The 13,691-nt window shown below is 45.6% G+C and overlaps 1 protein-coding gene across 1 annotated transcript; it reads left to right on the forward strand.

Moving 5' to 3' along the window:
* Positions 1-317: 317 nt before the first annotated feature.
* On the forward strand, positions 318-10,744 carry LOC114584681 (parvalbumin, thymic CPV3). Its single transcript, XM_028706713.2, has 5 exons — positions 318-609; positions 1,372-1,438; positions 4,454-4,586; positions 7,568-7,677; positions 10,332-10,744. Exons 2-5 carry the CDS (start codon positions 1,378-1,380, stop codon positions 10,355-10,357), a joined length of 330 nt encoding a protein of 109 aa, XP_028562546.2. The 5' UTR covers positions 318-609; positions 1,372-1,377; the 3' UTR covers positions 10,358-10,744.
* Positions 10,745-13,691: the final 2,947 nt, after the last annotated feature.

Consider the following 13,691-nt stretch of genomic DNA (forward strand, 5'->3'; position numbering starts at 1 on the left):
TTCTCCTGGGCATCCAGCTTGCCATTACAAACCAAAGCAAATGTTTTTGGTCCCTCACATTGAATTCATGTGGAATTCAATTTCATCACTTAAGCTTGACGAAAGCCAGTGCAATAACTCATTGTCAGGATGAGAGTGTCCGTAATTCTCTCTGCTGGTTGAGTATTGCACAGTTGGGAGCTAGGTGCAGCCCAGGCCCTGCTTTGCTATAAAAACTGTTCCTGCACACTTTCCCCCCATTGGTGCAGGCCTAATTAAAGTCAGTGCCAGAACATATTGCCAAGATGGGAGTGTCGGCAATTCTCTCTACTATATTCTCCTTGGGTATAAATAGAAGGGGAAAAAACCCAGTTCATTAGTTAAGCAAGACATTTGAGCAGGGTCTCAAATTGAGCATCTAATCCATGAAAGGGTAACCTAAGTCGCTATTGTCACCTTTTGAATCCTATATAAGTTAGGTGGACAACTCCAAGCCAAAGGTACAATTTTGCCTGATATTGATTCGGCTTTCCCCCCCTCCCACCTCTTCCCTGCTCAGAGAAACCATAAAGGTGAGCAGCCCGTGAAGAGATTAAAGGGCAGAGACACCTGTGCCTGGCCAACTACACTGTAAGTATACAGCTTTGTCTCTAAGACTGAGCTATTATCTATTTGCCGGTGAACTGTTTCCCTGCCTGGAAAAGCCATGGAAGGGACTAAGGGAGCAAAACATCTCTGAGCAGTAAGCATAGTGCTTCTTCTCTAAGATGAACCTGCTATGTATTTATCGGCTATCCTTTTACCTGTTACTGTCCACAATACTAGGATGATTAACCATTTTTAGTGAAAATATTCCACCCTTTCCATTTTCAGCCGGGGCACTTATTTCTCTCTCTCATCTCCATCTCTCATATCTGTGCATCTCAGAATACAATGCTGTTTTGTGCAAAAATATGTAAGATACATCGGATATGGACGTAGGCCTGAGTCAAAGAGGGGGCCAATGATTTTGACGCTCGGTATGAGAACAAGGTTTATCCAAACATGGGACTCAGTTGGACTGGTAAAGAAAAAGCAATTTATATGCGTTGTATATGCGATATAACGTTGTGCCACTAGATGGTGATGCAGAGTCCCGTTTTTCTCCACCTGTTTTCCCTGTTTAAATTTACAGTGCTTTAAACTGAAACACTTCTTTGATGTTTTCTAGATCCAGCCCTGGTTATGCTGATTGTGTAGACAGTTTTAAAGATACATATTAATAGGTTTTGTCTTAAAGCCGAATGCAATGCCCCTTGCTTTTTCTTCTCTCGTATCTCTTCCGTTCCCTGAGTGAAAGGGTGAGCTCGTTTCCCTTGTTATAGCACTTTGCTTTTTTGTCTTTTGGGACAGATTAATATGAGTATCAGCGACATCATCAGCCCTTCTGATATTGCTGCTGCAATCAGAGACTGTCAAGGTAAAATTGTCTGTGTAACTAATCTAAGAGCTGCATCTAAAACACTTTAATACCACCCTAGCAGACATGGCTTACTCACAAAGAATCTTGGGAACTGTAGTTTCCTTCTCACAGAGCTACAATTCCTAGCGCCCTTAGCAAACCACAGCTGCCAGGATTCTGTGGGTGAAGTGATAGGCTTTAAATGTATGGCAAGAATGTGACCCAAAGGTCCATTAGTCCAGGAATGGGGAATCTAGGGCTCTCCAGATGTTGTTGTACTATAGCTCCCATAATTTCTACCTTGTCCATAGTGGCTGGGGTTGATTAGGGTTTGATTCCAACAACTTCTGGACAGCCACACAGACAGGCATAGTCCAGGAGGTTTTACCACTGTAGGCAAAACGCCCCGCTGCCTCCCCCTGCCCAACACTCTCCCCCCACAAATCCAGGCACCCTCCCTGCCCCCAAAATTGCGTCTGTACTGCCGCCCGTCCTGCCGCTGAAACTACAGCCTTGCCTATGGCAAACCTTCCAAGTGTCCCTGTTTTCCAGGGACAGTCCCAGGTTTACAGAAGCTGTCCCGGTTTCTGATTTGATCCTGGAATATCCCAGTTTTCCTAAGAACATCCCTATTTTCAAGGGAGAAATGTTGAAGTTACATGATCCCTGAGCCAAGGAGATAAGTAACCGTACAACCTTTAGAAGATATTTGAAGGCAGCCCTGTATAGGGAAGTTTTTTTAATGTTTCGTATTTTATTATGCTTATATATATGTTGGAAGCTGCCCAGAGTGGCTGTGGCAACCCAGTCAGATGGGAAAGTATTATTATCCTCCTCCTCATCCCTATTTTCATCAGAGAAATATTGGCAGGTATGCCATGGCTGCATCCAGGCTGCTGCTGCAACACAGTGGTAGTGGTGAAGACGCAGTGTTGGGGTGAGGGCAAGGGTACTGTGGCGGCAGCAGAGGTGGCATGAGCAGAACCACAGCATGGCTGGCAGTGGTGCAACAGTGGCAGTAGGGTGACAGTGGGGCAGAGGTCAGATCTGCCCCTGTGGCAAATTCTTTCACCTCACCCCATGGCCACAGGTTCTCCGTCACTGACCTAACCCAAGATGCTGTCTTCAACTGTATTGTTGCATTTCCATTTGTAGTCTGCTTCCTCTCTGAAGATCTTAAAGAGGTTAAGCGCTCAAGGTAGTAGTTAGCCTGATGCCTACAGGACATTGACAAGCAGGACATCCCCTACCTATAGTTTGCTCCCAGCCCTAGACAACAGAATAAGCAGGAGGGCATCCAAACACAGCAGTAAATGAAGTATAATGCACATTGCCACCTAGAGGAAGGCCTCCAAGAGACCTCGAGGTTCAGAGTCTTAAATTACCTAACTACACCAGTGTTCTGAATACACAGGTTCCAATTCAGTTATTTTATCTATGTCTCATCATTGTATTTGATCTGTGCTTCATTGGTAAGTTCATTTTGTGAGCTACTTATGTTATTTTTCTCATTAAACAGCCTGTAGGTTTTTCTAAGTTAAATAAATCCCTGCAGCTGCTATTTTGAAGGATGCAATCACACATTTAATGTATGGTTTGGTTTGGTTGCCAGACTAAGGCCCGGGGGCCAGATCCGGCCCAATCGCCTTCTAAATCCAGCCCGTGGACGCTCCAGGAATCAGCATGTTTTTACATGAGTAGAATGTGTCCTTTTATTTAAAATGCATCTCTGGGTTATTTGCGGGGCATAGGAATTCGTTCATTATTTTTTTTCCAAAATGTAGTCCAGCCCCCCACAAGGTCTTAGGGACAGTGGACCAGCTGGAAAAGTTTGCTGACCCCTGTCTTAAAGAAACCAGCTCTGGACCCCACACTCCTAAAGAAACCAGCTCTGGACCCCCTTATCGGCCAGTCTCAAATCTTTCCTTTGGGGGGAAGGTGGTGGACAGGATTGGGCAGGGCGCACCTCCAAGCATTCTTGGACGCCACAGATTTCTTAGATCTTTCCCAACCAGGATTCGGGTCTGAGTTGACATTGGTCACCCCGATGGATGACCTTTGAAGAGAGGAGGTTGGGGAGTATGACCCTGTTCCTGCTTCTTGGTCTCCTGTTGGTTTTTGAGTACCTTGACCACGGGATCCTCCTGCGGAACTGGCACGGTAACAGGTGCCACACAATACTTGCTTTGCATTTGTAATAAAATGAACTTTTCGTGTGGCAGCATCCCACACTTCGGAATTCCCAGCCTATTGACATCAGGCAGGCCCCTTCACGGTACAGTGGAACCTTGGTTCTTGAACTTAATCCGTTCCAGAAGTCCGGTCGACTCCCGAAACGTTTGAAAACCAAGGCGCGGCTTCCGATTAGCGCAGCCCCCCCCTTCGCCGAAACAATAGTCAACAACGGCATTGGATGTTTGGCTTCCAAAAAAGTTCGAAAACCGGAACACTTCTGGGTTTTCAGCGTCTGGGAGCCGATTTGTTCGTCAACTAAGCCGTTCAAGAACCAAGGTTCCACTGTAATCTTTTCAGCACCTGCAAAAAAAAATATTTGTTTAGGCAGGCCTACCCAGATGTGTACAATGTTGCTGTGTGTTTTTAATCTGTTTTCATCTTATCGTTGATTTTAATTATTTTTTTTAATGTTTTTAATTGTTATTTTACACTGTTTTTGGCAATGATTTCATTGTTTTATTCTGCTTCGAGGTTTGGTGTTTTTACTTTGGGGGGGGGGGTTTATAGTCAAGCAGTATATAAATTTTATGAAACAATCAAATAAATAAACCATGCCAGAGACAGAAATGCATTAAGTCTGATCCACTCGACAATGGATCCCTCACAAAGATAATGCAGTGAGAAGCAGGCATGTGTGAAAGAAATCTTAAAATGCCGCTTGTAGGCGCACACATGCACAGAAGCCATAAGAGGATCTGAGCAACTTTTGGAGTCAGGATGCATAGGTACAAAAGAAGTGACCATCTTCATCTGTATCCCAAGCTCCTAGGTAACAGCAGCTTTCTTTTTCTGTCTTAGCTCCAGATAGTTTCAACTACAAAAAATTCTTTCAGATAAGTGGCATGTCCAAAAAGAGCAGCAGCCAACTGAAGGATCTTTTCCGCATCCTAGACAATGATCAAAGCGGCTATATTGAAGAAGATGAACTGAAGTGAGGCTCCACCTCCCCTTTTCTCTCTTTCTCTGACTTTTGAAGTTGCCTAGACATCTCTCTTCCTTTTGTGTTTCTCTCATTTCTTTGGCACATCCTTGGTATGAATATGAAATAAGCATGAAGCATATTTAACAGACACCCTGTGCACTCTTTCTGGGTATTATGCCTATCAAGCACATTCTTTTCCCTCGAAGAATTACGGGCACTGTGGTTTGTTGTTAAAGGTAAAGGTAAAGGTACCCCTGCCCGTACGGGCCAGTCTTGACAGACTCTAGGGTTGTGCGCCCATCTCACTCAAGAGGCCGGGGGCCAGCGCTGTCTGGAGACACTTCCGGGTCACGTGGCCAGCATGACATCGCTGCTCTGGTGAGCCAGAGCCGCACACGGAAACACCGTTTACCTTCCCGCTAGTAAGCGGTACCTATTTATCTACTTGCACCCGGGAGTGCTTTCGAACTGCTAGGTTGGCAGGCGCAGGGACCGAATAACGGGAGCGCACCCCGCCGCGGGGATTTGAACCGCCGACCTTTCGATCGGCAAGCCCTAGGCGCTGAGGCTTTTACCCACAGCGCCACCCACGTCCCTGTGGTTTGTTGTTAATAATAATAATAATAATAATAATAATAACAACAACAACAACAACAATAATAACAACCCCACCCATCTGACTGGGTTTCCCCAGCCACTCTGGGCAGCTTCCAACAAAATATTAAAATACAACAGACTATTAAACATTAAAAGTTAAGGGTTGCTGGGGATTGTAAACACTGGAAGGGTAAACTACAGTGCCCAGAATTCTTTGAGGGAAAGAATGTGCTTCAAAGACAGCATCTACACAACCTAAGCCCAGGGACGGAGCAAGCCGATCAGGTGCCTGGGCCAGCCACCCGCGGGGGTGGGGGGAGCTGGCGCAGGACGCTCCGTGGGGCCTCCAAGGACTCTGTCTGCCTCCTCCCACTCAGCCGCCCTACAGCTGAGGGGGAGGTGGCGGGCAAACCGTTTGGGGCAGCAAGGAGCCTGCAGGTGCCCAAGCCACCGCGTCACTCCCAGGAGAGATGCGTGGCTCGGGCGCGCTGCCGGCCCCGCAGTGAGTGCCACCCAGCATTTTCTCACCCCCCTCAGTGGTGACACCCGTGGCAGCCTGCCCCCACTGCACCCCCCTTCCTCTGCCCCTGCCTAAGCCCTACTGGACACAGCAGGGTTTATTTTTGAATAAACATGCAAATTATTGAACCGCGCAGAATGATTTCCTGGGGGAATCTGCTAGTAGTCACTCCTACCGTAAAACCTAATCAGCGTGATTTAAAATAGCACTCCTATTGCGAGAAATCTTTAAAATATGGGAGGCAAAAAATGCCTATTCATTTGCACCCCACCTTATGTAACAACATTATTTTAAACTGGGGGATGAGGAATCTGTGGCCCTATAGATGTTGCTGGAATCCAATTGCCATCAGACCTGGCTCCGGCTGATGGGAGTGGAGTCCTTGAAGACTACAGGTTCTCAATTTCTGCTTTAGTTCCTTGCTCCACCGACCATTCTCCATTTGGTAGACTTGGTGCCCAGTTTTCCCTCCTCATCTGTCAGGGAGAAGAAAATCTCCTAGGCAAAGTGGATTAGACAAATTTGTAGAGGATAAAGCTATTGATGCCTCTTTGTTCCAATGAATATATTACCTCAAAACAAAAAAAAATCCTTCCAGTAGCACCTTAAAGACCAACTAAGTTAGTTCTTGGTATGAGCTTTCGTGTGCATGCACACTTCTTCAGATACACTGAAACAGAAGTTGCCAGATCCTTCTATATAGTGAGAAGGTGGGGAGGGGTATTACTCAGAAGGGTGGTGGGAATGGGTGATTGGCAGCTCATACCAAGAACTAACTTAGTTGGTCTTTAAGGTGCTACTGGAAGGAATTTTTTTTGTTTTGACTATGGCAGACCAACACGGCTACCTATATTACCTCAAGTTAGTGTCATAGGAAGTGAACTTCTGAATACCATGTGCTGAGGATCAAAAGCAGGAGAGTGCTTTAGTGCTCCTGTCCTGCCCAGGCCTGAGATTGTCTGAGGCAGAGAGTGGGGGTTCATCAAGTAGGATTTCTTGCATAGTCTTCTCCCCTCTCCTCACATTGAGAGTCCCTGTCCTCAAATGCCTCCAACTCATGGTCTGATTCAGAAAGCTCGCGATTCAAGCAGCAGCAAAGGAGCAAAGTGGGTGTGATTTTCCACCCGAGTTCTTGCACACTTGCCTGTTTGTGCTTAGCCATGGTTTGGCCATGCATTTAAAGCACTCTGATACCACTTTAAACAGCCTTGGCTTTCCTCAAAGTAATATGGGAGCTGTATTTTGTTAATGGTGCTAAGACATGGGTAGGCAAACTAAGGCCCGGGGGCCGGATCCAGCCCGATTGCCTTCTAAATCCGGCCCGCAGACGGTCCGAGAATCAGCATGTTTCTACATGAGTAGAATGTGTCCTTTTCTTTAAAATGCATCTCTGGGTTATTTGCGGGGCATAAGAATTCGTTCATTATTATTATTTTCAAAATATGGTCTGGCCCCCACAAGGTCTAAGAGACAGTGGACCGGCCCCCTGCTGAAAAAGTTTGCTGACCCCTGCGGCTAAGAGTTGCTATGAGACCCTCACAGAGTTACAATTCCTAGAGTGGTTTAACAGTAAATCCCTCCTCACAGAAATTGTAGCTCAGTTCGGGGAATATGGGTCGCTTATCAACTCTCAACACCCTTAACAAACCACAGCTCCCACAATTCTTTGGAGACTTAATTCCATGACTACTAAAAGCATTGTCGCAGTGCTTTAAAGTTTAAATGTGTGGTGTGAATGTGGTCTTAGTGTTACGGCAAACTAGGTCAGTGTGTAACTGAGGTTAACAAGGTTTCATGTTGCTCAGGACTCCTCTTCAGGCAGTTGTATATTCAATGGCATTCAGTTATGTGCACTTTATTCTTCCCTTACTAGGTTTTTCCTCCAGAGGTTTGATAGTGGAGCCCGAGTGTTAACAGCTACAGAAACCAAAACCCTTTTGGCAGCGGGAGACCACGATGGAGATGGGAAGATTGGGGCTGAAGGTACGAATGTGGCTGATATTGAATGGTCCAGCATAGGTTAATCCTGTCACCTCTATCCACTGTTTCTGCCCCCTTCCCTTTCTCCTAGAAACTGCCTGACTGGCACCCTCTGTGAGATTAGTACTAAGCACAAATGCCCCAACAACAAATATATGGGCCGGCCTGCATCTCTCCATGAGGGTAGGCTCTTTCACCTATTGGTGATTCCATTCTGCAAGTATTATCCTAGAAACTGGCTCCCGGGGGGGGGGGTGGATCTGACTTAACAGACTTTTTCATGTTCTGCTCACTCTCATAGTGAACCAGGTCAAAGAGCCATGACCAACTGGGTATGTGGCTCTTAAATTCCAGGGAAATAGCTCTGCCCCATAGTCTCCCTCCCTCAGCCACCCATGAAGTGATTGGACTTAGAAAAGGTTCCATTTATGCAAACGAAACTTTTATTTACTAAGCCTACCTAATTGCTGCATTTTCAACATGGACAGCTGGGGTAAAGGTAAAGGGGCCCATGACCGTTAAGTCCAGTCGCGAACGACTCTGGGGTTGCAGCGCTCATCTCGCTTTACTAGCCAAGGGAGCCGACATTTGTCCGCAGTTTTTCCGGGTCATGTACCTAGCATGACTAAGCCGCTTCTGGCGAAACCAGAGCAGCGCACGTAAACGCTGTTTACCTTCCCGCCAGAGTGGTACCTATTTATCTACTTGCACTTTGACGTGCTTTCGAACTGCTAGGTGGGCAGGAGCTGGGACCGAGCAACGGGAGCTCACCCCGTCATGGGAATTCGAACTGCCAACCTTCTGATCGGCAAGCCCTAGGCTCTGTGGTTTAGACCACAGAGCCACCTGTGTCCCTGGACAGCTGGAGAGGGAAGGATTAATCATCTCCTTGCCTGGTAAACACCACTTCAACAGAGGCTCGTGTGTGTGTGTGTGTGTGTGTGTGTGTGTGTGTGTGTAAGAAAGCAAGCTTTAATCAAGGTTTGCAATGGTACAAGTACAGATGCCTAAGGTGAGGCTATAGAGTTCAAGAACAGCATCAGGCATCTGAGGCCAGATGAAACCTATGAGGGTCTGCTGTCAGCAGCAGAGAAATCACCAAGTTCTTGGTGATAGAATGATAGAATGGGGTTGGCCCCTATGGCTCCACCTGCTGCTCAGCCTCCCCTCATGGGACGTGCGTGGCGCTGTGGTCTAAACCACTGAGCCTCTTGGGCTTGCTGATCGGAAGATCGGCAGTGAGCTCCCGTTGTTCTGTCCCAGCTCCTGCCAACCTAGCAGTTCAAAAGCACATCTGTGCAAGTAGATAAATAGGTACCACTGAGGCGGGAGGGTAAATGGCGTTTTTGTGCGCTCTAGTTTCCGTCACGGTGTTCTGTTGCGGTTTAGTCATGCTGGCCATGTGGCCTGGAAAGCTGTCTGCAGACAAATGCCGGCTCCCTCAGCCTGAAAGTGAGATGAGCGCCGCAACCCCATAGTCGCCTTTGACCGGACTTAACTGTCCAGGGCTCCTTTACCTTTACCATGGCTTGTTGACACCCTCCCCCAGTGCTACGCAATCTCTAGGGGGAGAGGACAGGATGGGGCAAGACAGAGAGCCAGCAGAACTGTCCCCCTTGTATTGGGGTACCCATCCTTACTCTTGGGCTGTTCCCCACATATGACTTCCTCTGCCTCTCCTTCCTCCTCATCTAACAGCAACTGCTGCCGCAGCCTCAAGCCAGTTATCAACTAGCATTACAAAAAGGTTCATTCATAGGAATAGGGCCTCTTCCCCCCCCCCCCAGCATAATTGTTGCACAAGCAGGCCGGGGGGGAGAAAGAGGTGGCTTTAATAAAATGGGTGACCTTTATCAGCTGTGGTTACACCCTTCCTAAAATGCTATATGAGCAGAAATACAGGTAGGATTCGAATTGGCTGATGCAGTTCTCTAACAAACAATCAAAAAGGTGTACAGAAATGCGCAAACAACACCCCAAGATGCATTATATTAAGGGAAATTATTTACATTAGGGGAAATACATACATTAGGGAAAATACATACCAATATGCTGACAAATTTTCATAAGGAGTATTACAAACTGAGGCAAAGGTCACCTTGAGGCACATGTAAAATGTGGTTCGTAAGTGAATTATTATTAATCAGCATCACAAGTGAGAAACCAAAATTGACAAGAGTCACCTGTTGCGACATTTAGCCCAGTTTCCTGGTTTCCAAAAGTGGCTATCCAAATGCTTCTGGAAACGCGAAAAGCAGGACATTAAGGGCAATAAGCTTCTCCCAGTTGTTCTCCACTCAACTGGCAATTCAGAGGTATACTGCTCCTGAATTTGGAGGTTACTAGCTATACATGGACCCATTCTCCTTGATGAAACCTAGTTTCTGTCCACATAGTGTAGCCTTGTCCAAATTTGTCGTTTTTGTTCCCTGGCACTGCAAAGTCTCACTCGCAAAGCTATAAGACCCACAGTCCCCTACCTGTAGCACTTCCACAATTTCAGCCACTATATTCCAATATTTTTCACACCTATTTCATAACTCCCTCGCTGCCATATCTTGTGCTGTCACTACATGAGTGATTGCGGTGTAGACAAGCAACTGTCTGAATTATACAAGTCAGATTTGCAAATGACTTTTTTTCCGCTTTTGGTGCAGAATTCCAGGAAATGGTGCTCTCCTAAGGCATTGAAAATGACCACACGTGTCAGGAGAACTGAGGCATCTATAGGAGACGATCTTCCGAAAGCTTGTAAACCCATGAACCCATTGCTAATTTTCTTTTTCTCTTGACTGTGTGTCAATGGTTTATAGATTTAATGAGGTATTGCTACACTAGTTAATAAAGGCGATGTCATGCTAGTGTAGACCTTGGTCATTGTCTCATCAGTCACTGCACTGAAAATTACCTATATATTCTTGTTCTTTTGCCCTAGCCTATCCTTCTGACCTAGAGATGGGGCAAATGTGGCTCTCCAGGTATTGTTGAACTACAACTCCCATCAGGCCTGACCGTTGACCATGCTGGCTGGGACTGGTAGAAAGTGGGGTACAACAACATCTGGAGGTTATGGGTTCCCCATTCCTGTCCCAAACAATATTCCAAAATGTATAGTGGATATATTATGGTGAGTGTGATTTTTGATACCCAGACTCAAATCTCAAAATCTATTTTGAAAAGCTCGTGGTCTTAGCAATGGATGTTCCACAAAGTGGGCTTTGTTGGGGACCAATACTGTAAAATTAAAAAGCCATTCCCACAACAATTCATGTTTTTGCAGTCAATCTTCATGTCATTATAGACATTAAGATCAGTCCCTATTTCTGGCCCACGTTTCTGGTGAATTACAGTCCTTGTTTTGGTCTCTTACGAATGCCCTGCTTAAATTTTGAATGGTTGCCATTCTTCGGTATGTAATTTCCTCCCCAGGGTCCCTAGACGTTAAGTAAGAAATTGCTGGATGTAGCCCAAGCACACTCATTTAATTGCATACACATGAACAATTAAGGCAGAATGCTGTACACAGGCTTTTCTCTTGTACAATGTAGCTGCAGCTAAGCTAACTGTTGGCCTCACAACAGGTGGGTATGAGGGAAAGATTTCATACAGTTCACATTTAAATGTGACTCTAGCAAATTGTCACTTTTCACAACAATATGAGACTCCCAAACAGAGCCATCCTTTGAAATTCACATCCATCCAATTTTTGCAATGCAGTTCTCCAACCAGATGCTTTATTATTTATTATTTATACCCCAGCCACTCTGGACAGCTTCCAACAAAATATTGAAATTACATTAAAACATCAGTCATTAAAGGCTTCCCTAAACAGGGCTGCCTTCAGATGTCTTCTAAAAGTCAGATAGTTGTTCATTTCCTTGACATCTGATGGGAGGGCGTTCCACAGGGTGGGGGCCACTACCAAGAAGGCCCTCTGCCTGGTTCCCTGTAACCTCGCTTCTCACAGTGAGGAAACCACCAGAAGGCTCTCGGCGCTGGACCTCAGTGTCCGGGCAGAACAATGGGGATGGTTGCAATGTGCAGAAAAATAAAGATATTGGTGAAAATACAAATAAAAATGCACTATATTAGGAGAAACTGCATATAAAATAACATAGAAAAATGTGTTTATCAGGACAAATTTGCACCAAAATGCTTAAGAATTTTCATGAGGATTATTTGCCCCCAAATTACTGCATTTAAGATTGGAAAAATTAGAAACCTAGAGAGCTGGAAGTGAAAGAACCTGCTGTCCCTCATTGAAGGACATATTGCTTGCACGAAGGGGCATCATAAGATGCCCAACAGAGCAATCCACTTGCCCCATCCCTGGTGTCATGCACCTGGCCTAGCCAATCCCTGATGTCCACAGGCTGAGCTCTGAAGAGGAGACCTCACTCACAAGCAACTGCTAATGCACAGGCTTCCTTATGACTGGGCTCCCTAATTGCGCTGACATCCTAATTGTATGGAGCCCCTGAGTGAGAGCAGCTACGCACATATAAGGCGTCTCTTCAGATATCTATGCTCAACATGCAGATATCAGGGGCCACCACTAATCTGGCCATGCAACATGAGAGCTGGCAGTCCAGTCATCATGCGATAATCCTTCACATAAATAACCCTCCTTCATATGTTACTTATTTCAAATATATCCTTAAATGAATTTGCATCAGGGTTGGGGGAGGTGATGCTGTTTTTTCCTCCTGCACCATTTTCCTATGAGAAACAGCTGCCCCTGTTTCTACTCTTTGCCGCTGAAGGTGCTATTTGCAGTATATATATCAGCGCCATGGGGCAACGACAAGCTTTGGGCGTGCTATTCCACCAGGAAAGCAGCACAGGGCAAAAGGTTTAACCCTTCTCTGTGCCACAGCCCTAATTCAGAGCGTGGGACCCTGATTGCTTTTTGTTAATAAAATGGTGTGCTTTTCCTAAGCACACTATCTGCTACTGAAAAACATACAGTTTCACCCTAAGATGTACTATTTCTATTGGATGGTCTACATCATATTATGTCTTGGTTTTATACCACTGTATCTGCCATTGCTCTTTCCTCCACAACAATTCTAGGAATTGTACTTTGGTGATGTTGCTAGGGCTCCTGTGTTAAAGAAACCTTCAAATGTATGCTGTGTACATGGCCTTCAAGTTTTACCCTTACCACTCCACTTCCTGTTCTGCATTACCACCACTGCTCTGACCAACATCTGCAGGTCCCCTAAATCGTATCAGAACTAAAAAATTCAAGAGTTTCCATAGCTGTCAACTTTCAGATTTGAAAATAAGGGATCAGCAGCCTCAAAAATAAGGGACCAGCAGCCTCACCTGTCCTGGGGACAGTCTGCGGGATATCTAACTGATGGGAATCCGGAATAGCAGCGGGAAATGGTGCTGGAATAAGGGGATTTCCCACCAAAAAAAGGGAAGGTTGACAGCTATGGATATATCTGAGGAGCTTCCTGTTTTTTGTGTGTGTGTCCTTCTCCCCCACTCTTTTCCAGTCTTTGCTGCAGGAGAAGAGGTATTGCTATTTAGCTTCCTGTTTGATCATCACTCCTCACCAGCAACAATTGCTAGTTTCCTCAAAATAGCAGTGGCAGTGTTGAATATGCTTTTTAAAAAAATGCTCAGTAACATTTGACTGTGTAAACACTATAGCTTTAAAGCACAGAGTTACAATTCCCAGCAACCCTAAATGAAAGACAGTGTACAGAATTCTTGGAGGGAAAGGATGTGCTTGCAATGTGCTTCAAAAATATACTGCGTACATGGCCTTCAGGTTTTACCCTTCCTGCTCCACTTCCTGTTCTTTATTACCACCACTGCTCTGACCAACATCTGCAGGTCCCCTAAATCATATCAGCCTGTTCTTGGTCATAGGAATGTTGTGAGTCTTAACAGTTTATAATGTAGAATGCTAACTCCTGAACCAAAAGGGTAAATACAATCTTCCGCCCTCTTGCTTAAGGAAGTTGGGAGTTCTTTGTAAGAAGACTTTGCTGGACTGAGTGCAG

The sequence above is a fragment of the Podarcis muralis genome, chromosome 14 (assembly GCF_964188315.1).
Source record: "Podarcis muralis chromosome 14, rPodMur119.hap1.1, whole genome shotgun sequence".
NCBI classification, from domain to species: Eukaryota; Metazoa; Chordata; class Lepidosauria; order Squamata; family Lacertidae; genus Podarcis; species Podarcis muralis.